Source organism: Danio rerio, chromosome 3 (genome assembly GCF_052040795.2).
Source record: "Danio rerio strain M-AB ecotype USA chromosome 3, GRCz13ab, whole genome shotgun sequence".
Lineage (NCBI taxonomy): Eukaryota > Metazoa > Chordata > Actinopteri > Cypriniformes > Danionidae > Danio > Danio rerio.
Window position 1 is genome coordinate 31,222,939 of NC_141023.1, and position 27,851 is coordinate 31,250,789.

The window sequence follows — 27,851 nt, forward strand, 5'->3', positions numbered from 1 at the left end:
GTAAATAAATCCATAGATTTCTGCATAAATAAATATATAAATAGTTAATAGTGCAGGCAAGCAAATAATTAAATAAATTACAGGAGGGGAATATAAAAATGCTACACTGAAAGTTTTTTTCTAATTAACGTTTGAGAGAGGGGATGAATAAACTTTCAGTTTAGCATTTTCTTTTTTTCCCGTAATTTATATAATTATTTGCAAGCTCGTTCTATTTAAATATTTATATATGCAAAAACAATTGTGGATATTTTATATACATTTATTTATATTCGTATTATATATTATTTATATTCATTTATTAATTTGCAAATGTTGTTTATTTAATGTTTTATTTATGCAATAATTTATGGATTTATTTATTCATTTATTTATATATTTGCATATTAATTTATGTAATGTTTTATTTATGAAGAATTTATTTATTTATTTACTAATTTATTTATATATTTTATCATTTATGTTTGCATTTTAATCTATTTAGTGTTTTTGCAGGTTTCAAAGGTTCAAAGATAATTAGGACACTGAAATAAATTTAAAGTGAGAATGAAATATGTTTACAAGCATTTTTTTACATTATTTTTACTAATCACTTCTGTTTAAATCAGATTTCAGATTTTTATTCATATTTCACTATTCTCTGTTTGATATTCACTCTTATTTTACATTTTCATACTGCGATTAGTGTTTTTGCAGTTTAAAAAAAAAATCTTACACTTTGCTAATTTCCATGGCTGATGCGCAAGTAAAATAATCAACTAGCAACATGGATCTATAAATAGCCTCAGCGCTCAACCCCCATTTTCTATCCGGGACTTTTATTTTGAAACGCAGACACACATCTTTCAGACCAAATGCGCCGTTGAGCGGTAGGGCCTATTTAGGGCTTTCTAAAGTTAGAATTAAAACCGTCGGGACTAAGGAAAAACATGGCCCTTTAGCTACACGCAGTTATGAATGTTTGATGGTTATTTGCGTGTTTTATTAGGCAGGAATCGTGCTGTTTTGTAGGCAGCTCGTCGTTTTCGCGGCCGTTGCGGAGAGGGATTGTTATGACGTTCTCTTTGTCTCGCGCTGCACAAACCCGAGACCATATTTATCTCTGTAAGAGCCTTTTTTAAACATCCCGTCGAATCAAGCTACTCCTAACGACCTAATTCTCTCTAGCTGTCGCCGATCACTGGGATTGAAGCATGTCGTTGCACGGTAAACGAAAAGAGATCTACAAATACGAGGCGCCATGGACCGTCTATGCTATGAACTGGAGCGTCAGACCCGACAAGCGTTTTCGGCTCGCGCTCGGCAGCTTCGTCGAGGAGTACAACAACAAGGTAAACACCTGCTGCCACACAACACTGTGCTTTATGTCTGATCTTATGACACACGCTATCATTTCGCAAAGTGAAGTGTGTAGCCTAAAAGCATGTAAGGTGCAGGTTATTCCACAGTGTTGGAATTTTAACGCGCAAATGTATGACAGACACTAATAATTGTCTATTTTAAGCGACTGTTATTTTGTATCTTGTATTTAGCGTGTGCGAATTAAAGGTTACGAATAGGTTCGTAGAGGACAAAATGTCTGTCTAAAATTCATAATAGAAGTATATCTAGGGCTTTCAAAACCCTTTCACTGACAGATTTTTCTGTACCACCCGCACCAGTCTTGATGATAATTGTCAGAAAATTCAATAATTTTAGACATTTCATTTAATCATTACCACTGTTTTTTTTTTTGTTTTTGTTTTTTGTGGGAAAATAAATATAGACTCTTTTTATCATTAGTCCCATGTCAGTGACCAGAAGAATTCATTTAAATACAGCCATTTTATTGTGCTTTTATCACATAAAAAAATCTACCACTCACATGTACACTTTTCACAGCATATACTTACAAACACTATTCATCCCCCAACACACGTAGTTATGAATACATAATATTATATAAATATTATATCGAATCACAATATTATATAATATAAATAACAATGATAAGCACTGGACTTTTTTACTCTATATTGATCTAAGAGCCAATCACACAGCAGAAATGTGCCACAATGGGAATCTGAAAGTTTGATGATATTAGAGCTGTACCATTTTTTCAGCTACTGAAATCGCTGTGCGATTAATCGAATTGCAATTCGAAACGTTGCAACAAGTTAATCGCAAGAGGCTGCGATATGAAGTATTATTTAGCTTCCCCCGCTAAAACTGTTGTAGTAGCTTGACAGTCTTACTAGCCAATTGAGTGAGCACACTTTCATTCTGCCTAAACAGAATTGCACAACCAAACTATGCCGAAAACCCTCAATAAAAAAGGAAACAAACAGCAAAATGCGGGAAGGTGGGAATATGGCATCTGCAGCTGAAGCATTAATAGAAGAATTCATATCAAAGAAAAACAGCATGTCGTGATGTGGGAATGTTTTAGTTTCAGTCACAGACACGGAACAAGCATAGGTCATTTTGAAGAGCTGTCGCAGAGTTGTTGCCATAACTTACAAATTATTGAGCTGAATCTTGACTACAACATTAAATCACAAATAAAATCGCAATGTCTGTCAAAAAAATTGCATTTAGGTGTTTTCACCAAATCCCACAACTCTAACTGAAAATTTATCAGCTGAAAATATGTTATGCCATTTAATGGACCCTCTAATATTTTGTGGCTTCGGTCATTGTTGGGGTACTCTTTTAAATCTGGAAGCATTAACAACTTGTATCGTAAAATATATATTGTCATCGTTTAATGTGGAAAATAACTATTGAGGTTGCATTTGTGCCATATCGTCCAGCCCTAATTTAATCAGCAGTCCTCAAAGCAGAAAATTGAAGGTAAATATATTAGTTTTTTTAGATATTTGCTCCACAGGTAACCGAAAAACACATTTTTGGCACAACATATAGTGCTTGCAGTCACAACCAAAAATGATCACAAAAATAAAGTGGGGAAATATATAATTGTCTATAAAAATGAAAAAGGTGCTACTTTAATGCTGTCAAAAACTTATGACATCATGCTATTTGTTTTGTGATGTTCAGGTCCAGCTGGTTGGTCTTGAGGAGGAGAGCTCAGAGTTTGTATGCAGAAACACTTTTGATCATCCGTACCCCACCACCAAGATCATGTGGATCCCAGACACCAAAGGCGTCTATCCAGACCTGCTGGCCACCAGTGGAGACTATCTGCGCATATGGAGGGTATGCAGGAGGAGCACGTGTACAGTTTCTGAAGTGCCCCTATTATGCAATATTAAAGTTTGCTCTTTTTGTTTTGGAGATCTTCTATAATGAGTTCATCCTAGATCAAGAATACACATGTCATGTCATAATATGCATTGCAGTATTACGTCTTACATGAAGCACCTGAATCAGTCTGTTCAAAGATTCAATCTCTCTAAACCCCTTCTTTCCAAGAGTCTACCTTGTTCTGATTAGTCAAATGGCTTATTCTGTTTACAACAGTGTACTTTTGAATTTAAATCATATATGACCATATCTGAATTTCAGCTCTTGTATACACACTGATAAAACAATAGTGTCAGTTTTACCATATCCATTGCAAATTCCTATTTTTTTTGTTTTGTTTGTTTTTTTTGGAAGTGAATGCATAGTGGATCATGTCTTCTCAACATGGATGCAGCACAAACTAAACTGTTCCAGGCCTCAAACTACAGCTTTAAAGAGTCCGAGTAAACTGAGTGTTTGCTGACATCTAATGAAGACTGCAGGCTGGAGTTATGTTAATCTCTTACAAGCCTATGGAGCTTTGTTCAGGATATAAACAGGGATTACTGTTGTTCACGATTAGAACAGGAATATGTATTAAGAAATAAATGAAGTCAACAATCAGGCATACTTTAGCTTTAAAGATGCCATATAAGGAAAACCTAGATATGCATGGGCATAGCTGAATAAAAAGTGTCCAGTACAAGAAAATGACATATTATGAGCCTCAAACACCATTTGTTTCAAATAAACCTTTTCACATCTTCATTTGAAAATATTATTCAAGGCATCTACACAATTTGCATAAATATTTTGGGACAAATGAAGTATGTTTATTTTGAACGTGTGTATTTCAGAGTACATCACGCTGTGTGTTTGTGTGGGAGAGAGCAGGGGCCTTTTTCAGTAAGCAGGTTCAATCAGCTCAAGAGTTTTGGCTTTCAGAACAGCTGATTTAAGTTGGATCAATCAGCTTGGCTCAATGTGCACACTGCAAAATAAAAATAAAAAAAGGCATTATCAATGGAGCACAGATATTACGAGTGACTATGGCAACATCTGAAAAAAGAGATCAGCATTTTTGTCTCCAGCTGAACTTGATGTGCTCATGCAAAGTTACAGCAAATAAGAGCTTATATTTAAAAAGGGACACCACTGCATCAGTGAATAAGACAGTTAGCAATGAAAAACACAGCTGCTCAAGTTAATGCGTAAGTTTACATTCAAAGTATTGAAAGATTTAACTATAATAAAAAAAGTAATGTAATGTGTGATGTTTATTGACTTTTTACATAAAAAAAGTGGGGAATTGGCTGTAATTTCGGTTATTTCAGATGTAATTGCATAAAATTACATAAAAAGGCGTCTGCATAGTTTCTGCAAAAAATTTGACAAAACAAGAATGCAGATAACCTGTTCAATTTAAGGTTCCCACTTTTATGTTCATCAGTTAAAGATGACATTACAAAAGTTATGCGCATCTTGGCGTTTCCATCAACTGATTTTTTTTTTTTAATGCGCATATGCAAAATGCATAAAAATAGGTGGGTGGAAATGTAAGGCTAAGGTGAGAAATACATGTTCGTCTTTTAAAAAAAGGGGAGAAGACCGACAGAAACTCAAGAGTTTAGAGAATAAAACCTGCTCCTGACCAGGTTAGGTTCACAAAGTAAGTTACCACGGTAACTGACTCTGGGTTAAAGTTACCTCTCTTTCAGAAACTGGCTTGACTTACCTTGCTTTCTCCAGCTTGACAAGCCTGCCATTTTGAAATGGAAAACCCAGAGTTTCTCTCATTTTGGAGTTAAAATACTCTGCGTTTTACTTTACCTCCTTTCTGAAACGGGCCCCAGGTTATGACGAGCTACTGCGTTATTATTCTCGACCATTCCAAATATGGTCAAAAACATGGTTGTCGTTCTAGGGATATTTTCTAGAGTTATAATTAAGCCTATTCTAAAAAGGTAAAACTTTTCTAAGCCTCATAGCTACTAGTGTTGTCAAAATATTGATACATTAATACTGAAATAATTCAAATGTTACAATTTTTCTTTTTGCTTAGTATCGATATTGGCTTTGCTTTCTTGCACTCTCTACTCACCAGCAGGGAGATGAACAATTAATAATAATATTAAGATTTTAACACTAGTTTTAATCAGAAAATAAGCTGAGATTGCACTAATTTAGTTTTTTTTTGTAATTTATTGAATTTTGGACTTCAGGACTGCTGACATACCTGGTATGAGCATTATATGGTAATTATTTCCTCCTTTTTACTTCATTTGAAAACCTTTAATGTAGAATAATTTTTCCATGTGAAAATGGCATCAAATATCGATATTTTTTTAAGGTATCGTATCAAAGTTGGAAATTCCAGTATCGTGACAACACTAATAGCTACTATATCGATTTCAAAGAACAATTTAACTTCTTTGCAATCTATGGCACCTTTAATACTGTGACAGTGAAACTCATTGTGCATGAATGAAGTAAGTGAACTGGATGTATGTTGTTGTTGTTGTTGTCAGGTGAATGATACAGAGACCCGTCTGGAGTGTCTGCTGAATAATAATAAGAACTCTGATTTCTGTGCACCCCTCACCTCATTTGACTGGAATGAAGTGGACCCCAACCTCCTGGGTAAGGGTTTTAGGAAGAATTTTGTTTTGTGCATTTGTATGTTTGCCTTCCAAAAGCCCATCAGTTTTTCAAAATGTATGTTTATTTTCTGTTTTTCAGGGACATCTAGTATTGACACCACTTGTACAATCTGGGGTCTAGAGACAGGACAGGTCCTGGGAAGAGTCAACCTAGTGTCGGGTCACGTCAAAACACAGCTAATTGCTCACGACAAGGAGGTTAGGAACAACTCGAGCCAGTACTTCATGTTCTCTTTTCAGATTGATGTCATTCTGCAACTTCTGCAACTCTCTCTCTCCCCATTTAAATCCTGCTTTTCTAATGGCTCTCAGGTGTATGACATCGCATTCAGCCGTGCGGGTGGAGGTCGGGATATGTTTGCGTCAGTAGGTGCGGATGGGTCTGTGCGTATGTTTGATTTGCGACACCTGGAGCACAGCACCATCATCTATGAGGACCCTCAACACCACCCACTGCTGCGCCTCTGCTGGAACAAACAGGACCCTAACTACTTGGCCACCATGGCAATGGATGGCATGGAGGTTTGTTTTTCTTTTTCTTCAGCAAGATGTCTGTAGTCTTTTTGTTGTTTACTATATAATGTTGTTGTACTGTTGTCAGGTGGTGATTCTGGATGTGCGTGTGCCGTGTACACCAGTCGCTCGACTCAATAATCACCGTGCCTGTGTGAATGGCATCGCTTGGGCACCTCATTCCTCCTGCCACATATGTACAGCAGGTTAGAAACCAACCCGGACACACACACACACACACACACACATTCCAAGTCCTGGAATATCAGGGATTTTTGTTTGTTTGTTTTAAATTCTACTTTCCGTTTATCAAAATGTCATTCTTCTCCACCATGTTTTTTATGTTAATGTTTTGTGTTTTGCCTATTGTCATGTTGACTTTTTTTTTTTTTTGCCAACTGAATTTATTTTTCAGTGCCATTCTATCCCATTTCCTTTTCAAACAGCAAACGCTTAAGTCAGATTTAGTCACCAGGTTTATAGCTGTTAACCAATCAGTGTATCAACCAATGAAAGGAAAGTTGGCGTTTCAGCACCGCCTACATTTGTATAATTAATTTTGAAGTGGTTTATCCATTTTCCTACCCTAAATTAAAAAAATGAAAATTGAGCCAAAATCTCATTTTTTCGTTTCTTGTGACCAAATGAAAAACGGAAAAACAGCCGTTTTCTTCATTTTCCTTTTTTTGTTTGAAAACGGATATGGATTGGACGGAAGATACCCTGATTTTAACCAGAGGGTATTTTCTATTGTGTGGTTTAGTTCCATGTGGCTTAAGTTTTGGGGGCTTTTTCACTTCGTTCTGTATTTAGTACCTCATAATTTTTTTAAATCGTTTACATATTTATTTTAATTTTGTTGACGTACAAACAAAAAATTGATTAGTGGAAGGAGCTTTCTTTTTACGCATCATTCCCTGATAGCAAACTAACGGTAAGATGGGCGTGGTTAAGAATTTGATAACTAAAGCGTTAAACTGACGTCATCAGAAATGGCTGCCACTCAAAATGGGCTTTTTGATTGAAGATTACTAAAACAAACTTTTTTCTTTTTTTTTGTGAATTTGAATGAAAAAATTGTTCACCCAAAGAATAGTAATCTATGTTTGCAAAATAAACATTGTGAATGTAGATTTTAAGTGCCACCTTGGGTGAGGTTTAAAAGCTGTACACATTGTTGATCACCAAATGGTCAGAGAAAATTGTCACTACTAACACTTTGAATTTGAGACATGAAGCACCAAACCCATTATATAAAAATAGTCAGCAGCAGCTACTTCTGTGTTGTTGGTTCACATGACTAAACATTTTTTTTCTATCACTGCAAAAAACAAAATGAAATGATCAGCTTCATGATGAGTAAAAAAGGTTTAGGCATTCCTGCCATTTGTAGGCCAGGAGCGGATCCATTAAGAGCTGGATGGCATGACCTGGAATGTAAAGGTCTTTGCAGTAGATGTGGCACAACTATAATAGTGATAATCCCACACATTAGGCAGCACTAAACTGCAGTAAAACTGCACAACTAGAAGCAATAATGCCAGGAAAAATGTATATTTCGTGATCATCTTTCCACAAAATGACTAATTTTAAAGACTAGAAGGTAACTAGACGAAACAATCTAAATGTAAAATTGGTGGAACTTCATTCAAGTTTTCAAATACAGGAGAGAGATCACTTCACAGTAGTGTGCGATACAGTGGAGCACGTCTCACCTCAATGCCAGAACCCTGCTTAAAGTGGTTGTGCGCCTGACTAACTGCTTGTACCAGAGCCATAAGTGATATGTAGCTACAATGTTAGCTAGCTAGTTAGACTTAAAAATTGCAAAATGGCAAAGTCCCTTTAAAGCAAGTAATTTCACTTAGCGACCATTTTTGAAACGCCTTATGCTCAGGTATTCTGTCTGAATGGGGAAACATCAAATTCTCCAAAACTAATTGCCAAGCTTATGATTACATTACATATTGCGAATAACCAATCAAATAAACAACGACTGTCTGTGTAGTTTCACTTCTAAATGTTTGTATCGCACAAAATCTGCAGAAACTCCAGCCTGATCTCATGAAGAAACGTAGGTATTTTACGTTTTGTCAGTTTAGTGGCTAATTCGAGTTTAGTCGTACAAAAATATACGATTTCAAAAAAGAGGCGCGGCACCCAACCCCACCCCTAACCCCAACCCTCATCAGGTGATGAGCAAATCGTACTAAATTGTACGAATTCATACAAATTAGCTACTAAATCAAAAAGTTACAAATCGCCGTGAGATTGCGTTGGAAAGTCGCGTCTGCACCGAGCCCCTCCCTCAGAGTTGTCATTAAATAGCGATCGCTGATTGGCTCCTGTATTGGAAGGCAGGGCTTTATTCACCATATAGCGATCGCTAATTAGCTCCTGTACTTGAAAGGCAGGGCCAAAGAGCATAGAATCACCAAGAGGCGACACTTTTGTGCAATTTAGAAAACAACCACTAGATGGCGCGGCAGCCATTTTGAAATAAAAATTCCAATAGAACAACAGCATTTTATAAATCTGTAAAATAAACTATTAATAGTGCTGATGATTGTGATAGTAACTGTTGTATTAATGCGCTTTTTAAATAAATAAATAAAAAAAAAAAACAGCTGCTTGCCATCGCGATAGCAATAAGATCCAATAGATGGCCAATCGCTTTTACTCCACAATGGCGGAATGCGGGGCTGTCGAGTGTCGCCTCTTGGTCATTCTAAGCTCTTTGGCGGGGCTTCAATCACCATAGTGACAGTTACGCTTTTCCCCATTCAAAAGTATACGAGTAACATGTCTTTGATAATAGGCAGCAATAATGGTGTATTCCTTTATATAGTAGATGTTATTTGTGGTAAATGTAATTGTTCTTGTTTTTATTTTAATAATTGTAGACTAGGAACAATCTGACTGTGCAGAATTTTGTAATAATTCAACAGCCCATCGCTAGTTTTTCCTTGTGTAAATAAACAAAAATTGCATAACATGATGAGTGCAGAGCTGGTGCAAACATCCACATCCCAGTGATCCGATGCTTTCTTAACCATTGTTTTTTTCCCTTCTTTGAGTTCTGTTGGATATTTATTCCATTTTTAAGAAGAAAATGTGCTGCACGTTTACATTCTCATCCAAACTCTACTCCCAGCAGTGTGAGCAGCATCAGCATGTTATCTAAGGCAAACTATACAAAATTGCATACTATGGTATTGGAAAAACTGTATGCGAAGTACTCGAATGACCTACTACTTTTGGTGAGATTCTGAAGTGTGCATTCAATGGAAACTAAGCTATCCCATGATACCACCTTAGAGAATTCCTGAATGGGAGTGAACCAATGCTACTGACAAATGGCAGATTCATTCTACTCTCATTCATACTATATAGAACAAACGTTTCTAATAATAGTGTAATGAGTTCAAATTAAGAAGTAGTACAGACTCGAGTGGTAGCTCGTTTTGCACGCAGCCTAACAATCACTCTAAAGGTGTTAAAGACCAACTTAAAAAAAAATAAAATAACTTAATTATTGACACGTTTTGGTTTGCGAGCTGAAGCGCGTCAGTATAAGACTGTAGCTTTACCATTTGATACAAGTCTTCTTTACCTGGCCCCTCTTGTCTTTTAAACCCCACTGTAGCGGACGATCACCAGGCTCTGATCTGGGACATCCAGCAGATGCCGAGAGCCATCGAGGACCCCATCCTGGCCTACACAGCCGAGGGCGAGATCAACAACGTGCAGTGGGCCTCCACTCAGCCAGACTGGATCGCCATTTGCTACAACAACTGCCTGGAGATCCTGCGGGTGTAGAGGAAAAGAGTCTTCGGCAGAGCAGAGACTTGTTTTTCTAAAGTTCCCGAGGTCTTGGGGTTTCAAGAGCAGAAACTGGATGAACGGGCCAATGGGAACGGCGGTCTGAACAATGTGTGTAACTTCTTTCGTCTGGGAGAATGAGGCGGCGTGAATGAGCATCTGTGTTTCTGCACAATATATTATTATTATTATAATGGTCTGTTTTCCTACTTGCTGGGTTCCCAGAGTCTTCATAATGGGATCTTAAACACAACTGTCGGTTATTATTATTATGATTGTAGGGAGAGATACATGTTTATTCAGTTTGAGCGGTAAAAAACGATTTAAGAAAATGCTGCAACTAGGATTGTTAAGATAAAAATTTGCCAACTTGACGTACAAAACATCTGTACATTCAGATGAATGCAGTTTTAAAGGTCCTTTGAACTTCAGATTCTTGTTTTTTTTTTGGTCATTTCAGGAAGGTGCCATTTTGATTCTTGTTTATTATTTTTTGTAGCCTTGGACACTTAAATGCGAATAATATAGAGATAAAATGTTCAGCGTCATTGGTAAACATTGATAATTGTTCCTCAAATACACACTTCTAGCAGTTAGCTGACATCAATGTTTAAGAAAAATGACACATTTTTTTATATTATTATTATTATTATTATTATTAAAAGATTCATCACAACTCAATTGTGAAAAACTCCTGTTTATTTCTTTAATTTTATTTTCCTCCATAAAAACATCCCCCTTTCAGCATGCTTGTGCTCGAAGTGAAACGTGTACTGTATACATATATAAATATTATGTACAAGGTAGGACAAAAGTTTTGCTTTTCCAGAAGAGTTTTGCATCGCGAGTCAATATTTGGTCTATCCATGAAGTCGTTCTGTTGTTATGCAAATATGATGTTGTAGTAACGCCACTCTCGTTGGTCGAGACCGAAACGAAAAGTGAATTTGCAAGGCTGTGTGGGATCCTCATCCTCACCTCACACTCTTAGATGGAGTGTTTCTATGTAAGTAGTTCTCTCTGTGTGTGTGTGTGTGTGTGTCCAGCCATGATGCTTTTCTATTATTAAACTCACTTAATAAACTCTTGTTCTTTCATAAAGCTTTCAGCGTTTCTTTATCATGACAACAGCAGAAAATGAACAACTAGCATACAAGTAAAATATTGGTTATTGGTGGAAATTAGAAATTATTTATATATATATATATATATATATATATATATATATATATATATATATATATATATATATATATATATATAACTATAACCAACTTTTGATTTGACATATTAATTGAAATTGGTCATTGTCTAATGTTTCCTTAAAGCTCAATAGTGCAATATTGTCTTTCATATTTTTTTTTACTCATAAAATAGTATAGTACTCATAGTAACCAGTTTAGAATAGTTTAATAAATTATTTAAAACTGTTAAATGTTCTGCATTACAAAATAAACAGATTTTTAAAAAAAAATCATTCTAGTTTATATATATATATATATATATATATATAAACTAATTCAAACAAAAAATAATACAATAGTATGTAAAAAAATACACGGAAATTAAATGAATTGCTTTAATGTATTATTGTATCTTAAGTATCTTGAGTACATGTATATATATATATATCTGTATGTGTATATATATGTATGTATGTATGTATATATATACAGTACCAAACTAAAACTAGAATAATTTAGCAAAATTAGCTTTTGGTGCAAAAATGTGTACACATTAGTAGTAATTAATGTTGAGAATACATTCCATTATATTTTAATAAAGAGGAACAATCAAAAGAACCATAGCCGATATACAATTTAGTTATTTATTTATTTATTTTTTTTGTAATTTATTTTTGCAATACCTCATATAAATTTAAATGCATTATCTGTTCCTAAAGATGTTAGGTAACAAACTTTTAATTGGTAAAACTGTTTAAATCCACCAATATAGTTTGAAATTGATGAAAGTATGAACATTAAGAACCCTTTTAAAGGTGCAGTATGTAATGGTATCAGTATGCATTTCCAGCCTGGTTTTAGCTGGTCAGGCTGGAAAATGTCCAGCTAAATCCAGCTATAATCAGCTTGACCAGCCTGGTTTAAGCTGGACATAGCTGGTTTTGGCTGGGCTCCCAGCCTGGCTAGGCTGGTCAAGCTGGTCATCTCCCAGCCTGACCAGCTAAGACCAGGCTGGAAATGGTTGGAAAAGGCCAAAACCCCTCTAAAACCAGACTGGTCGACCAGCTAAAACCAGCCAACCAGCCTAGGCTGGTTTAAGTTGTTTTTTCAGTAAGAAAATTAAACTTTAGAACTGTGACTGTGCATGCCAAAAAATATGAGTGATTCAGCATCTACATTTATAATGTTAAAGATTTATAGTTTATAAACCTTACTACTTCTGTGCTTCTGAATGGCTGTATTTACATTTCAGTCGTGTTTCGTCTGGCGCAAACGGTCAAATTGCTTATCACTGCAAATCTCGTAGCGTGTTGTTATGACACGGGGTTACAATGTAACCTGCTCATCTAATGCTTACGCTCGTAATATTTATATTATTTGCTAATTAATAACCTCATGTGAGTCTCATTTCGAAGTCTGCTACTGTCCACCGGAGGTCGCATTTCAGTCATGAACGCTAGCTTTGAGTCTTCCCGACTGAATGAATGAAATATGCTGTTTTCCATTAAGGCAACCCAGGGTGCTGAATTAAAATGGGCTAATCTGGCATTGGGAAGGTTCCAAAAACATAAACAAGACAGCGTTCCGACACGGAAAACATTTTCAAGGCAGAATAGCTGACTTCAGCATTGTTTTTCAGATAAACAAGAATGTTCACTTAGCATGTTTCTTAAACATCTGCAAACATATTATGGCATTTTTATGCTTTTGAGAAGTCAAAAACTTCCATACAGCACCTTCAATATCAGTCAGACTTTAGTAAAGGTGAAATTGAAAATGAAGGCCAAAAATTCAAGCCCAGTACAACACCAGTACTCCTTTATAAATAACATTTAATCTAAAAAATAATTATAATAATAACAGTTGTGTGCATTTGGAAACCTTTACAGTCCAATAAAGGCTTCCAATCATTTTACATTCATCTGCTTCTATTTCAGAGGTGAAATGATCTTTACACTGATTTCATCTCAACAGTGATTTACAAAAACAGTCCTTCACTTCCTTCCATCCAAAACCTTGAGAACTCCAAATCCTTTAAGCCTGAATGTTTTTCTTTATCATATTCAAAATCACATTTCCAAAAAGATCACACATCATAAATCTACACTCACACACACACACACAGACACTCAGTCAGTCACACTTCAGTGAGGAAAATCATTTCATAACCCTGAATTCAAGCACATTTGGTTACAATGAATCCAAACACACAGATTCATTTGGTGCCAGTCATAAAGCTGATGCAGTAACACATTAGATTTGGGTCAAACAGCTAACCACACACAAAATATATAGAATTAGAAAATGTACACACTGAAAAGAAAAACTTTGAACATTTTTTTGTTCTACTTTAGTGAATCTGTCCTGTGAATCTCAGTTTGACAAAAGCAGACAAAAAAATGAGGTTTAGACTAGGAGGACAATTTCAAACTAGACACAAACAAACAAGATGGAGGCGGGTGAACTGTAATGTGGCATCTCTCTTTGACTCTTGGATCTCGTCTTTATTGCCCACTGCGCTTTTTGTCATATTCGGTTGCAAACAAAAGTTACCAAATACTGTCGCGACAGAAGAGAACTTCCTGCTCTTAGTGAGAAGGGATATGAGACAAACCTCAGAGATTCAAAGAAATCGGCTCGTTTGCTCTAACGGACGTCCTAATGAATACATTTTGTTGCAAAAGTGCAATATTGGGAACCGTGGAGTAAATGTGTCTCAGAATGAACAATAGTCTGCTTTTTAGCCTCTAGCTTCCGGGTAAGACTGGATCGGACACGTGCCTTTGGATTTCGGGTGACCCCTCCAGTGTGCCAGGACCCTCCAGGCTGTCTGGGAGTGACGGGAAGCGCAGGCTACTGCACAGCAGGCCTGGAGGCTGGAGAAGAGGCCCAGCAGAGGGCACAGACAGCTCTGTCTCTGGAGACATGGACATGGTGTCAGTGGAAGCCACCGTCAGATGAATCCCGCTGGACAGAGAGTCTGGAGACTTCTCTTTCAAGCTGTCCACATCAGGACTCTGTGGAAAACACGGCTGATCATTACAGATATGCAATGCTTTATTCACTCAAAACTCTAGCTCTAAATGACTTTATTCTTTCAGTCAAATCCAGTCCAAGTTAAAAATGATCTTAGGGTTTTCCATTGGCCTATTTTATCAGCAGTATAAAAAAGTCAAACTAAGATCATCCATCCAGAATAAAAGCTGGTGGTGCTAATGCACTAAAAATGCACCTTGAAAGAAGTAGATGATGGAGAACAGTGATTGCCAAAAGTTTTTGAATCTGATCGGCTGATAGCCATGCGCTATTCTGTGAATAACAGCACTTGTCCAGCCTCTTAATGCTTTACCCATGTGTATTACTTCCACAGAAACTAATAGTGTTGGCTTTGCTCTGGCTTTTTTGGGGTTAATTATTGTAAAATCCCGATTGCAACAGACAAATATTGGAATATCTCTGCAGACTGATGGCATTTCATGCCGGTCAGCCTTACTATCTTAAAATGTGAGCAAAATCACCTGCTTCATCATCACTTTAGACATTACGCTAGAGAATCATTCAACTACTAGCACTAAAGTGACGTTGGTGAATTAGCAAGGGTTTTTGCTGTTCTGGCATCAGCTGCAGATGTGGATAAATAGCGCAAGAAAGTAGCTCCTCATACAAAAGGGTTTTTGAGAGTTTCTTTGTTTGAGTTTCTTTTTTATACACATTTATGGCGTCGAACTATTGTATAAACGCAATATCACACTTGTAGCAGTGCAATGTGGCTGTATATCATTACTGGTGGGGGCAGATAAGTGACATTTTTAAGTCTCATATATATGTATATATATATATATATATGTATATATATATATATATATATATATATATTTATATATATATATATATATATATATATATATATATATATATACATATATACACACACACACACACACACACACACACACACACACACACACACACACACACATATATACATATATATATATATATATATATATATATATATATATATATATATATATATATATATATATAGGGTCTCTGCAGGTTTTATCAAGTCAAATTTAAGATACTTTTAACACTTTTAAGGCCATTAAGTATAAAATTTTAGACTTATACATGGTTAAGATTTTTTCTAATGGCCTGGTATCATCATGATGAGAAATTGTGTAATTATTTTTAGTTTTTTCCCTGATTCGGGAAATTAATTTGTGGAATTTGCTGTAAAAATGTCAAACAGCTGTTGTGAATTGTATATTTGCAATAAAAAACTTAAACATAAAAAATAAGCTATTATTGAGATGTACTGTTGGTCATTGGATGGATGTCGGCCCAAACTGAGTAGCTTTACTAGGACAAAGCAAAATTAAGACCTGTTTAAAATGATTTAAAGGTCTCGTGAAAGTCTTTGAAATGTAAATTTTTGTCGATATTTGACTCAATGTCAAACAAAACACGAAGAGAGGGTGGGACTTAGTGAAGCTCCTCGCTTTTTTATAAAACAGCCAATGGCATTTTGCTTTATCATCGCTCTGCCAGTGAGAGGGGTTGAGCTCAAGTGCATCAAATGTAAAGCGTCTTAAAGAGGGCGGGGCATGTCAGAGCATTTGATGAGAAACTGGACTAAGAAGTGATGTGAAAAATCATTAATCTATTTAAGCGGAATTGACAAACTATAAGCTTTAAATGTCAGTTGTATATCTTCTAAACATGAATTGTGTCACTGTTTTAGGGTACACTAGCTTACAGATATCCTAAAAGCTAATAATACTTATAATATTTATTCATTCATTCATTTTCTTGTCAGCTTAGTACCTTTATTAATCCGGGGTTGCCACAGCGGAATTAACCGCCAACTTATCCAGCAAGTTTTTACGCATCGGATGAACTTCCAGCCGCAACCTATCTCTTGGAAAATACTTATTATAATCATTTTTAATTTAATGGGACCTTTAAGACATACAACACAATACCCGAGAATTTAAGACTTTAGGTTTTAATTAAATGCATGTTTTCTCTAAATGAGAGCTTTAATATTCCCCTTACCTTTTATTCTGTTTGCATGCCCTTTATTGAACTTCTTTTAGACTACTGATGAAAATCGGCCAACTGTAGTCAGTGTAGAGCTGGACAAACCAAAAATAATTTTTAACTTGGTTTGACTGAATAATAAAAGTCATTTACACCTAGGATTGTGTGAACAGTGCATTTTTGAGTTTAACTTGTTCCAGTATTTACAGATTGAGTGGGATCATTGACAGAGGGTGACAGGACAGGAAATGTTTTCGTTGCTAAAAGACATCTACTGTTGATCTACAAACCCATGTGTAAACATCACACCCTCACATGACTACTTGCCTTTCCAGGTGAAGAAGCGTCAGTGATCTGTAGGGAGGGTGTGGTGTTGTGTGCTGCTGTAGTGTAGAGGCTGGTGGGGTGGGCTGGGGGGGCTGGGTGTGCGAGTGGATCAGGAGAAACGGCACTGTAGGCTGGAGGAACAGGTGCCATCTGCCTCTGCAGCAGCTGCAGGATCACATTTATATCAGCCGTCATCCTGGTCTCCAGTCTAGACAGACAGAGAGAGAGAGAGAGACAGAGAGGCTGTAGAGCAATTGCAGACTTCACATTTAACAATAGAACCACCAAAGGACAAATATACCCTTAGATCATTTTCAAATGTACAAAACATTTTGTTTTATATAAAGATCTCTCATAAATAAAACATTTTAGAGATTAAAAACATGATCAAAACTCGGTATTTAGACATTTTTCAAATATTTTTATCAATTTATCTTTGACAGAGACAATTTTTTTTATACATTTTCAAAAATAACAGTTAGTAACTAATTTCCTTTGTCTTCGCTATGATGAAAGTACACAATATATTTCTTGTCATTTTGCAAGATACTAGTATTTACAGGGTATATGCAGGAATCTTAGAGGTAAGTTCAATACCTTTTTAAGACTTTTTTCTAAAATGTAAAACGGCTTTATTTCAGCCCCCAAAAAAAATAAATAAATAGTAATAATAGAAATTATCCAGAACAACAAAAATTCATGAGAAATACTGTGGAAATGTCCTTGCTCTAATAAACTTTACTTTTTTATCAAATTAAAATAAAAACAAATCACAAGAGTGCTAATAATTTTGCCTTCAACTATATATATGAGCACCAGCACAAATACTATAGATACTATTAAACAGAATGTATTTAAATAATTCAAAATACAAAGACAAAATATTTTTGTATACAAGGATATTATTGTGTGTTTCGAAAATACACAAAATGCATATTGAGTATGCAATACAACTCTTTTAAACTATAGTAGGTTTTCAGTATTGACCAATTTCACCCAATGAAATTGCAGTAATCAACTATAAATAAAAGAATGTAAAACAGGTATTAGGGGCACTAAATGCCATTAGTAAGAGATAGTTTGATGGTAATTTGAGATCATGGGTAAGTGCAGACCATAGTTGATGACTCAAAATGACAATTTTATGACCCTTTATGACCCATTTCAGTTGCAACCCTGACCAAACACACCTGTCTGTAATTATCAAGTGCTGCTTCAGGTCCTGATTAATTGGTTCAGGTGTGTTGGAGTGACTGGGGTTGGAGCTAAATTCTGCAGGAAGGTAGCTCTCCAAGAACAGAATTGGTGACCCCTGCCCAAGACATTACTGTTTGAAGACTGGCTGATGGTTTTATGTATACAGTGCTCAGCTTAATTGAGTACACCCATTTTGAAAATTTCTCAGTGAATATAGGCAATGTATTTTGGTGCAAGTAAACAAAACAGATATATTTATTTAAATAATATTTTAGTCACCAAACATATTTAGAAATGGAAAGAAAATACAATTAAATTCAAGAAAAATATTGCAAAAAAAAAAACAAAATTTGTCATCTGCTTTGTCAATGCTTCTCTTGACTTTTCCTATTTTTTAAATTTGTATTTAATATATTTTTTATTTTTATAAATTTGGGTGTACTAGTTTTTGGACTGTTATCAAAAGTTATTTTGTTAGATAAGCTCCAGATTTGGCTTTAGAACCGACTAATCTAATGTATATGCTCAAATATAATATTGCATAGATTTCTATTAAAATTAATTTAAAAGAGAGATTTGTGAGGGGTGAACTTATATATTCTGAACACTGTACAAAGAGCCCTGGCGGCTTGTTTTATTGTTCTCTCTGTCTGGATGAGTGACCTGTTGAGTTGTGACTGCAGCAGCTCCAGACGGGCCTGTAGTTGATTCGGTCTGTCCCCCACACAGGGGCTGTGATGGTGATAGCATGCCTGCACCGCAGAGGAACGTCTCTGACTCTCTGAGTACTCACTGGCCCTGCGGTCCGACAAATAGCTGTATACCCCTGAAATGTTCAGAGGGGCTGCTGGATGGAGGAGGAGATAGAGAGGAACACAAAGATAATTAACAAGATAAATAAATAGGAGAGTAAAATGATAAAGAAACATTACATATGTGCAGTTGGCGAAAGACAACATGTGCTATTATTGTGTCCCTAACAAATGACATTTTATGAAATAGATTTTATGTACTGTACTGTTATATTAAATGCAGATAGAGAGTCAAATAAAAGTTTAAATTACGTTTGTAAAAAATAAAATTAGGTGGTTCATTCTGCTGTGGTGACCTTGGATTAATAAAGGGACTGAGCCGAAAAGAAAATGAATGAATGAATAAAAAATACAATTAATAAATAAATGACAGAAAAGAAAATGTAGAAAGTAAGCGATTAGACCAAGTTTCATAATATTTTACATTACATTATGGGATATTTTTTATCGGTTGTTGACATTTTAAGACATTTTATTTATAAAACAAATGTTACACACATACTGTTTGCTATGTGGAATGCAAAAACTTTGAACTCAATATCTCAAAATCATTCAGAACGCAGATTGAACCTTATAATTCCAAGGTGACGACTTTTAAGCTTCATTTACTGGACTTTTCACATTAAAAATGGCAAAAAACAAACAAACTTTGCAATAATATTATTCATGCATTCTTGTAATTATGTACTTATTATTCGAGAAGCACCATTCATAAAGCTGTTACCTGTGTACTGATGTGCACCTGTCAGCGGTCCAGCCATGGCAGAAGCAGTGCTGTGGGCGGAGGGCATAAGACTGACTGCAGAAGGGGAGAATTCCTGCATCTCTGTGCCCAGTGAGTACATATCCCCCTGGCCGGACACCAGAGGCTTCATATCCTCTTCACTGGAGAGAGAAGCAGGGCTGCCATCACTACACAACTCATCCCACTGTGACAGCGGTATCGCCCCCCGGTGGTTCCCCACAGGAGAACAGGGCTGGACTGGGTATGTGTCCATCCCATCCCGGTCCATCCCATCTAAGCAATGTCAGAAAAAAACAAGATAAAATCTGAATTGTAAGTGAATTTCATATACACTTTTATATGTATTTCTTCTTATTTTTAATGATTAAAGACGATTATGCTGACATGGGAAACATCTAATGATTTGAATGAAGGTTTGAAGGTGCCTAGACTGCATCTCTGCACAGGAATTTTGGCCAGAGGAGAAATGATCAAGCCCAACTGAGCCTGGTTTCTCTCAAGGATTTTTTCCTTCACTTTCGTCAATTGGTAAAGTTTGTTCCTCATTACTGTCGCCACTGGCTTGCTTGGTTTGGGACTTGTAGAGCTGTGAATCGATGGATTTGCTCTTCAGTGTTTGGACTTTCAGCTGTGAAAATTAAACCACACTGAACTGAACTAAACTGAACTTTAACTCTGAAAACTGGACTGACACTGTTTCAATTCACTAAAAGCTGCTTTGACACGATCTACATTGTAAAAGTGCTATAGAATTAAAGATGAATTGAGTTGAATGTGGAAGGAATAATATAAGGATGTTAGTTTACCCCAAACTGAAAAATCTGCCATTATTTACTCATCCTTTACTAGTCATAAACCTGTTAGACTTTCTTTCTTCTGTTGAACACAAAAGACGTTATTTTAAAACAGTTGGAAACCTGTAACTACTGACTTCCATAAAATTTTTTAACTTTCATTAACAACAGATTGGAGGACTTTTATAGGACTTTTTAAAGCACCATTTATTTTAAAACAAACACCTTTGTACTTCATATCTCAGCTTATGTAGTGCCATGAAAGTCTTACTGTATTTAACATTTATTTTAAAAATGCTATTTTCAAAAACTGACCTTTTTTTAAAAAGAAAAAGTGTTCAAAAAGCTTTAATAATATTTGTTCAATACTGGTAATATTTAAATGCAGAAAATTCTGAAATATTGTTTAAATGTGTGTTATTTGTCAGTGTTATTGTACAAGATTTAAATTTAAGATTTTAACTTCAGGAATTTCTCTGTTTATTCGTTCTGTTTTTTTACAGTCGAGTACAATTGTTGCAATAAAGCCAAGAAATTTAATTTTAAATTTATCTCGAGCACTTTTAAGGACCTGTGTTTGTTTTTAAGTACTTTCCATGCCTTAAATCCTTATGTCTGAAATTCCAGTACTTTTTAAGTACTTTCAAGAAGCATAAAATATTGTTTGTGAGTAAATGTTCATTTTTGGGTGAACTATCAATGACATTAATAAACAGTAGTCTTTTAAAAAGGCATCAAATGAATGTTGATTATTATTATAAATATGCTCAAATCTTAGCACTGGCTATGTGAAGGTATGGGTAAAATGTATAAAGGCATCATGGAATGAAAACTCACCATTCCTAAGTGCATCTTATAGATATTAACGTGAATTATTTATCTATGTATGGATTTTTTTTCTGTCAAACTGGACACCTTGGACCAGTGCAAACTTTCTTTTGGAAGGCAAAGCTACTGTCTGTCTATGGAGCAAAATATTTATGTTGAAAAAGTTTAGAACTGCTTTGCATGATTCAACGACATAAAAATGTCACAATATTTTTAAAGAAATTTTCCAAGTTAAAAATAAAAAAAGTTAAATAAATATAAACTGATAAAAAAAAGATTTTTTGTAATTCCCAAATATTATAAAATGTCTTTTAAAGTGATTTCCTAAAATGATTTCAAATGTCTTTTAAAATGATTTAAAATACTTTTTTGTGCGTAAACTACTTTTACACTCAACGACATTTAGTGTGTGTCTTCTGGTTGAAAAACATAGCTATACCATTTTTTGCTAAAAAAAAAACAATACAATTAAATTAAAAAGGATAAAATTTAATGTTGGAAAAATGTAATTGTTTTCATACTCAAAAAATATTTTTGTCTCTGACCAATAAAAAAGGCACCAATTGGAATACTTTAACCAAGCTTAAAATACACAGATTATAAGGAAAACGTAAAAACAAGAAAGATCAGAAAAGTAGCATCCTCCACCAAAACATTTTCAGTGGACTAGATGGTCAGCCATACCAGGTCGATTTCGCCGTAGGGGGTTCCTCCGGTGTCTGGGCCGCCGGTACCCACAATCTGAGTCCTCGCTTGGTGTTGGGTGCATGATTCTGTCTACCTGATACACATAAGCTTCAGTAACTCACATAATTACGAAAATCATGTTGAGAAACACTAGCTAGTATGCTAATGTATGAGTTTGAGTGTCTTACATCTCGAAGGTTGAACGTGATCTCCAAGTTGCTCCAGAAGTTGTCGGAGAAATCGGGGTACATGTCCAGCACCTCCAGCAGGTCGTCCCTCAGGATCTTATGCAGGTCACAGTATGTCAGAGCCCTCACATCAGCGCTTGACTTCCCCGGCCTGGCATATAGACTTATGGGCTCCCCGAAAATATCATTCTTACCTACAAACAATAAGAAAAACATTTGATGAAAAGAGAAATTGAAACAGAAAATAATCACAGTTGGGTTTCATGTGAAGCTTTATGTGAGTTTTAATACCACCACACAGGGGCACTACAGAGTTACATTCTTATGTGGCTACTATATGAAGGTACACTACAGTGCACATTGAATGGACCAGCAAAGAAAACACTCAAAAGTTCCAAACTTTAATGATTCTATAAAACCTCTGTATCTGTATTAGTAGTTTTTATGACTTTTATGAAACAAAGTTTAATAGTTTAGATAAAAAAATGAATGAAAAAATCAAAGTAATTAAGCTTTTTATACAACAAATGTAAGTTCAAATGAAAAGTGAGAGTAAAAAATTACAATACAACGAAATATCTTATTTCTAAATAATTTATGTTATTTTTTTATCCACAAAATCTTGGAAAAATTGGAAATATTAATGTTTTTTAATGATAATGATATTGTGTATGTTGAAAGAAATGACCATTGATTAAAAGCTATCATGATTAAACCATACATTTTAATGTTCCTAAAATTAAAGGCACAATATGTAATTTTTGGCAGTAGGGGGCGTGTAATTAAAACAAATAAAGGCATAGTTTTTTGATGCTGTGACTGAGAGTGGAATCATAGCAGCTGTCGTCTTCATTACATCCTACAGGCATCCTGCAGAACACGTGTCCATGGATAAGCTAAAGTAGTCAAAACTTATTATCATAGTAGTATGAAGCTAAGCAAGGCTGAAAGCTGTTGAGATTGATACAAGAATGCTGAAGTGATTGCTGTTGAGAGACAAGAACCATGTGGCAGGAATGCAGCTAAGCTTTTATTATTCCACAGTCCATCTCTTCTGGTTCTACCACTCGTGATCATTTGCGGAAGAAGCTGTTGTTTTATCAAACTAAATCAACTTTAAGATGCTGTTTTAATGCTGCTCTGTTAGTCTATTAAAACATAATAGAAAAACTTTTTTCTATTAAACAGAAATTGAGGGGGTATGACGTCATTAGCGTGGCAACACAGGATACATTTTGAGCCCATAGGTAAAATAAACCAATCTTCAAGACATTTGTGAGGATCTAAGAACATAATCAGTAAAATATATAACTCTGTACTAGTGGTTTTTGGATATTTTAATGAAAAATAATTGTCCATGTTGTGCCTTTAACGGAAGGAATTAAACAGGTTGAAATAAATGAAGGTGAAGAGGAAAGGCAGAGCTAGAAATAACTCAAACCTAAAATGGCCACGACCACATCGTCTCTGAGGATCTCTATGGAGCCACGGGAGATGAAGTAGAGTGCGGTCAGTACGTCTCCACTGTGAACCAGAGTGTCGCCGGGAGGGGCATGAGTGGTCCTAAAGCGCATGGCCAGAGCCCGTAGACAGCCCTTACTTGCCCCTCGAAATGCCTTACAGTTTTGAAGCAGACTGCGGTTCAGATGAAGACAGATGTCAGCCTGTAGACACTCTGGAAAACCCTTCAGCACCTGCAGCACAAAGTATATATATATTTTTTATTCTCACGCATTGGCTCTCGGTTAACAAGTGTTATCCATCCAACCAACCATCCATTCATTCATCCACCCATCCATCCATTCATTTTCTTTCAGCTTAGTCCCTTTATTATAAACAAGTATTTTAACAAATCATAAAGATTTTACTTGTTTAAAACCTAGTTAAGTTTCTTTCATCGGCTGAAAACAAAAGAAGACATTTAAACAGGGAGAACATGCAATCTCCAGACAAAAATGTCAACTGGCCTAGCCGGGACTCAAACCAGTGACCTTCTTGCTGTAAGGCAGGGGTCTCAAACTCAATTTACCTGGGGGCCGCAGGAGGCAAAGGCTGGGTGAGGCTGGGCCGCATAAGGGATTTCACAAAAAAAAAGTCCTCAAATGTCATTATTAACAGTTTTAATTATTTCTTCTGAACATGAAGTGTCCTGAACATTAATAGAACATTGAGTGAAGATTATAAACAGTTCTTCTGAACATGGCATCTTTTGCCTACTTCTTGCTGCCAGAGACTTGACAGCGCTTCTTCTCACAAATCTGAACCACATTTGGTTTTAGAGCGGAAGCAGTTGAGAGTATGGCTTGAAGATGATCATCATTAAGTCTAGACCTGTACTTTGACTTATTGAAGTCCTAGGGAAAAAAGTGGGGGAACTCACTCAAAACTTCCATTCCCTCACCTAAAAAAAAGGCGTATATATGTATAAATAAAACACCCCCACCCCACTCCAGTCTGTACCAGTCTGTATCTACCTATAATATATATAAGATGCAGGGCAGGCACGTGCACACATAGGGCTCAACCTGTGCAGAGCACATGCCCTTTTTAGTTTTGCATAGAAAGTGCCCTTCCAAAATGATCAAAAGTGCCCCCGCGACACGACACACCCTCGGTCCCGCCCTTCAGTAGGCGCGCGATAACAGCGCTCTTGAGTACGCGCGCGACAACACAGCTGATCAGAACGCGCGCGACAACGCCCCTCCACACTTCCCGCCCATCACAGCGTCTGACAAAGGGGCGGGGTGCGTGGTGACGTCACCGGCATCCTCGCCCCTTTGTTTACACGGCGGGCGGGGAATGCCAGTGACCGCTGTGTACGGATAGAATCAGCGGAGCGGGGAGCGCTCTCTCTCCCCGCTCCGCTGATTCTGTCAGTGTACAGCGGTCGGCGCGGGCCACAAAATATTGCACTGAGGGCCGCAAATGGCCTGCGGGCCGCGAGTTTGAGACCCCTGCTGTAAGGCAACAGTGCTAACCAATGAGCCACAGTGTTTCCCTTAAGGTGAACTATCATTTTAAAAACATATTTGTTATAATGTAGGAGCTGTAATGGAGAGGCTTAAAAAGTAAATATCAACCAATAATCAGCCAAACTGATATTCATAAACTGATTCAGTGGTGTCATCTTGAGGTGTTAGCATTGCATTTGAGAAGAAATGACCCTATTAACAGGTAAAACTTCATCTGCTTCATTCATAAATGTTACACTGTAAAAAAAAGATGTATTGCATAAATGCTCAATATGTAGTTTAAACTTGCCAATTAGAGACAAACTCAGAGAATCATGTAATCAGTCATAATCAATTAATGCAAAAACACAACCTAAACAGCCTAAAAGACACAGCTTAACTTACTTGTCTCTCTCGTGTCAACATTAAGCATTAGTCTGGTAAAGTCCCATTATTCATTAATCTCAGTTATTTTTCCTATCGTTAATACTTGCGTTGCTGTTGCTATTATAAGTTTTAAAATAGCATGCAATGTTTTTAAATGTTGTAACCAGTGCAATGTTAATCACTGCATCAAAATGAAAAGTAAAACATGAAATATTTTACTATCACATAAGTCTTAATTTCAGTCAGTTCAGGAGACGTCATCTTGCTCTGAACTTTATTCAGGGCAGCATATACAAGCAATTGTATGTAATACTGCAGGTTTGTGTTTTTTTTTTATAGGTGTTTATGAGGGCACAAATGTGAATAATGACATGAATATTATGACAGAGTTTGCCATAACCAAAAAGCAATATGATCATTTGCCAGAATTTTATATATAATAGTTCTGTTTAATGTTATGATGAGGGTTGAAGGATAGAATATACAGTTTGTAAGGTATAAAATCGCTACAACAAGAGAGAATCTCTGTAAACCATGTGCGTATATATCTCACAGCGTTCATGTCGATGCCGTTGGTGTAGGACCAGGCATGCTGGAAATACTCCTCTAGTCTTTGCCGAAGGCCACCTGGGATCTGATGAAATCTGATGAACTCTTTCACACGGAGCATCTGAGTGTGGTACCGTGCTGTGCCAGAATACAACCTCTGAATGATAGCAGACACATTGCCAAAGATACTGGCATACATCAGAGCTGAAAATGAACAACAAAGACTACCATCAGTCAAAATCATGATACACGTACACAGTATATCCTTATATTATGATTGTCACTTTCTCTGAATTACCATTAATAGTTAGGTGTTTGAGTAAAATGTAATTTTTTTATTATTCTGCAAATTACTGGTGACATACCTTCCAAATGTAAAATAAAATGCATGAATAAACACAAAATCCCAATGTTTTAACTACAGAAGAGTTCAATAAAGAAAAAAAAAAAGAGTCAAAAGAGATCAATATTTGGTGAAATAACCATGATTGTCAATCCCAACAAATCAAATCCTTTGTTATTCTGATTTATTTTCTAAAATAAAATGCTCTAAATTAAAATATTTTCATTTAAAATTAGATTTTTTTTTAATTAGATTAAAATATATATATTGCTAACCCCAGTGTTTTGAATGGTAGTGTACACTCTTTTTAAATTGTTGTTGCTGTCCCTCAAATAGATGAAGAATGCAGCCCACTTACAGCCAATAAGCATGACGCAAATGGAGAAAATCTTCTCAGGGTTGGTGTTTGGAGAGACATTTCCGAAGCCCACACTGGTCAAGCTACTGAAGGTGAAGTACAATGCAGTAACATATTTGTCCTTGATGGAGGGGCCAGAGAAACTGTTGCTGTCATTGTACTGCTTGCCAATTTGGTCAGCTAAGTTGTCCAGCCAGCCGATCTTCATGCCTCCTATGCGGGCAGAGCTGGTGCGCTCCATATTGCCAATGGCGTACCAGATGCATGCCAGCCAGTGGGCGATGAGAGCAAAGGTGCACATGAGGAGGAAGAGCACCGCCGCTCCATACTCAGAGTAACGGTCCAGTTTTCTCGCTACTCGCACCAGTCGCAGCAGCCGTGCAGTCTTCAGCAGACCAATCAGAGTGGTGGTTTGAGGCTGCAAGGATGAGTTTGAAAGGATTAGTTTGTTTGTACACTCTTATTTTTATTCAGTTGGCATCACTAAAAGAGAAAGGCATGCACTGTATGGCTGTCAACAATCAACATTATCACACTGAGATCGATATTCCAGATCATTCATTGATTGTTCTGAGCGCTTCATCTAAAATTAGAATGTTTACCAATTTGTACGTTTCGTTCTGTTCTGGCTGTTCCTTCAGAGAAAAACGATTGATTAACATTTATTCAGCCTAAGGAAATCCTCACCTCATCTGAACCGGATCTGAAAATGAGCAGGTCGAAGGGGATGGCAGCAACTATGTCTATGAGGAACCAGCCCTTGAAGTAGTGCTGAGCGATGCGGGCAGGGTTGCTGACCACCTCGTCGTTGTGATTGACGTATGTGGTCCTGAAGTTGATGAGGATGTCGATGATGAACATGACGTCCACCACCAGGTCCACCACGTTCAGAGGGTTGCAGGTGTAGCCACAGGTGCGTCTTCTCTCATCCTCCTGCTCGTTGAGGAGGAACGCGGCTGAATATGGCGTGAAGACGGCCGTGTAGAGCACCAGCAGCAGGATGATCCAGTCCCACACCGCCTTGAACGGGCTGTAGTGCAGGATTGTCCATTTGTGGATGCGGGGAGCTTGAAGCTTGTACTCCGGAAGCACATCTGCCCCGAGTGATAGGACCTAAGGGTAGAGGGAGAGAAACCAGAGATCAGAAGATCTCAAGAGGTGGTTTTAATTGAGATCCAGTGGATATAATTGGTAACGTTTAACGGAGATTTTAAGATTTCATTGCTACACCATCTGGC

The 27,851-nt window shown here is 36.5% G+C and overlaps 2 protein-coding genes and 1 long non-coding RNA gene across 9 annotated transcripts in view; 1 reads left to right on the top strand and 2 right to left on the bottom strand.

Moving 5' to 3' along the window:
* Nucleotides 1-836: 836 nt before the first annotated feature.
* Nucleotides 837-11,321, top strand: dcaf7 (ddb1 and cul4 associated factor 7). 2 transcript variants are annotated; one of them, XM_087242279.1, is made up of 7 exons: nucleotides 837-1,331; nucleotides 3,040-3,198; nucleotides 5,754-5,865; nucleotides 5,965-6,083; nucleotides 6,198-6,407; nucleotides 6,487-6,603; nucleotides 10,041-11,321. In XM_087242279.1, the coding sequence occupies exons 1-7, from the start codon at nucleotides 1,194-1,196 to the stop codon at nucleotides 10,215-10,217; spliced, it is 1,032 nt and encodes a 343-aa protein (XP_087098405.1). In that variant the 5' UTR covers nucleotides 837-1,193; the 3' UTR covers nucleotides 10,218-11,321. The 2 variants fall into 2 exon arrangements, with proteins under 2 accessions (XP_087098405.1, NP_956363.1); NM_200069.1 differs by having other exon boundaries at nucleotides 1,050-1,331; nucleotides 6,487-6,604; nucleotides 10,045-11,321.
* LOC147845659 (uncharacterized) lies at nucleotides 6,778-10,045 on the bottom strand. The gene is made up of 2 exons (XR_015480941.1): nucleotides 7,545-10,045; nucleotides 6,778-7,411 (listed from the first exon to the last, which is right to left on the bottom strand). It is a non-coding gene; the product is annotated as an uncharacterized LOC147845659 (long non-coding RNA).
* Nucleotides 11,322-13,219: 1,898 nt separating the features above from the next.
* The window catches only part of kcnh6a (potassium voltage-gated channel, subfamily H (eag-related), member 6a), a 54,144-nt gene continuing 39,512 nt past the window's right edge, over nucleotides 13,220-27,851 (bottom strand). For 2 of the 6 annotated variants that reach the window (XM_087242398.1, XM_087242400.1), the window contains 10 exons: nucleotides 27,301-27,726; nucleotides 26,614-27,031; nucleotides 25,917-26,116; nucleotides 23,467-23,719; nucleotides 22,026-22,219; nucleotides 21,835-21,931; nucleotides 19,508-19,801; nucleotides 18,635-18,815; nucleotides 16,775-16,982; nucleotides 13,220-14,421 (listed from right to left, as the gene is read on the bottom strand). In XM_087242398.1, coding sequence (XP_087098524.1) covers nucleotides 14,152-14,421; nucleotides 16,775-16,982; nucleotides 18,635-18,815; nucleotides 19,508-19,801; nucleotides 21,835-21,931; nucleotides 22,026-22,219; nucleotides 23,467-23,719; nucleotides 25,917-26,116; nucleotides 26,614-27,031; nucleotides 27,301-27,726 — 2,541 coding nt within the window. In that variant the 3' untranslated portion in view covers nucleotides 13,220-14,151. 6 annotated transcript variants of the gene reach the window in all.

Bases quoted from the DNA above. Each gene is read 5' to 3' on its own strand.
- dcaf7 (XM_087242279.1), top strand. From the start codon at position 1,194: ATGTCGTTGCACGGTAAACGAAAAGAGATCTACAAATACGAGGCGCCA. The intron at 3,199-5,753 runs GTATGCAGGAGG...TGTTGTTGTCAG, and splicing joins ACTATCTGCGCATATGGAGG to GTGAATGATACAGAGACCCG. The intron at 6,604-10,040 runs GGTTAGAAACCA...TTAAACCCCACT, and splicing joins CCTGCCACATATGTACAGCA to GTAGCGGACGATCACCAGGC.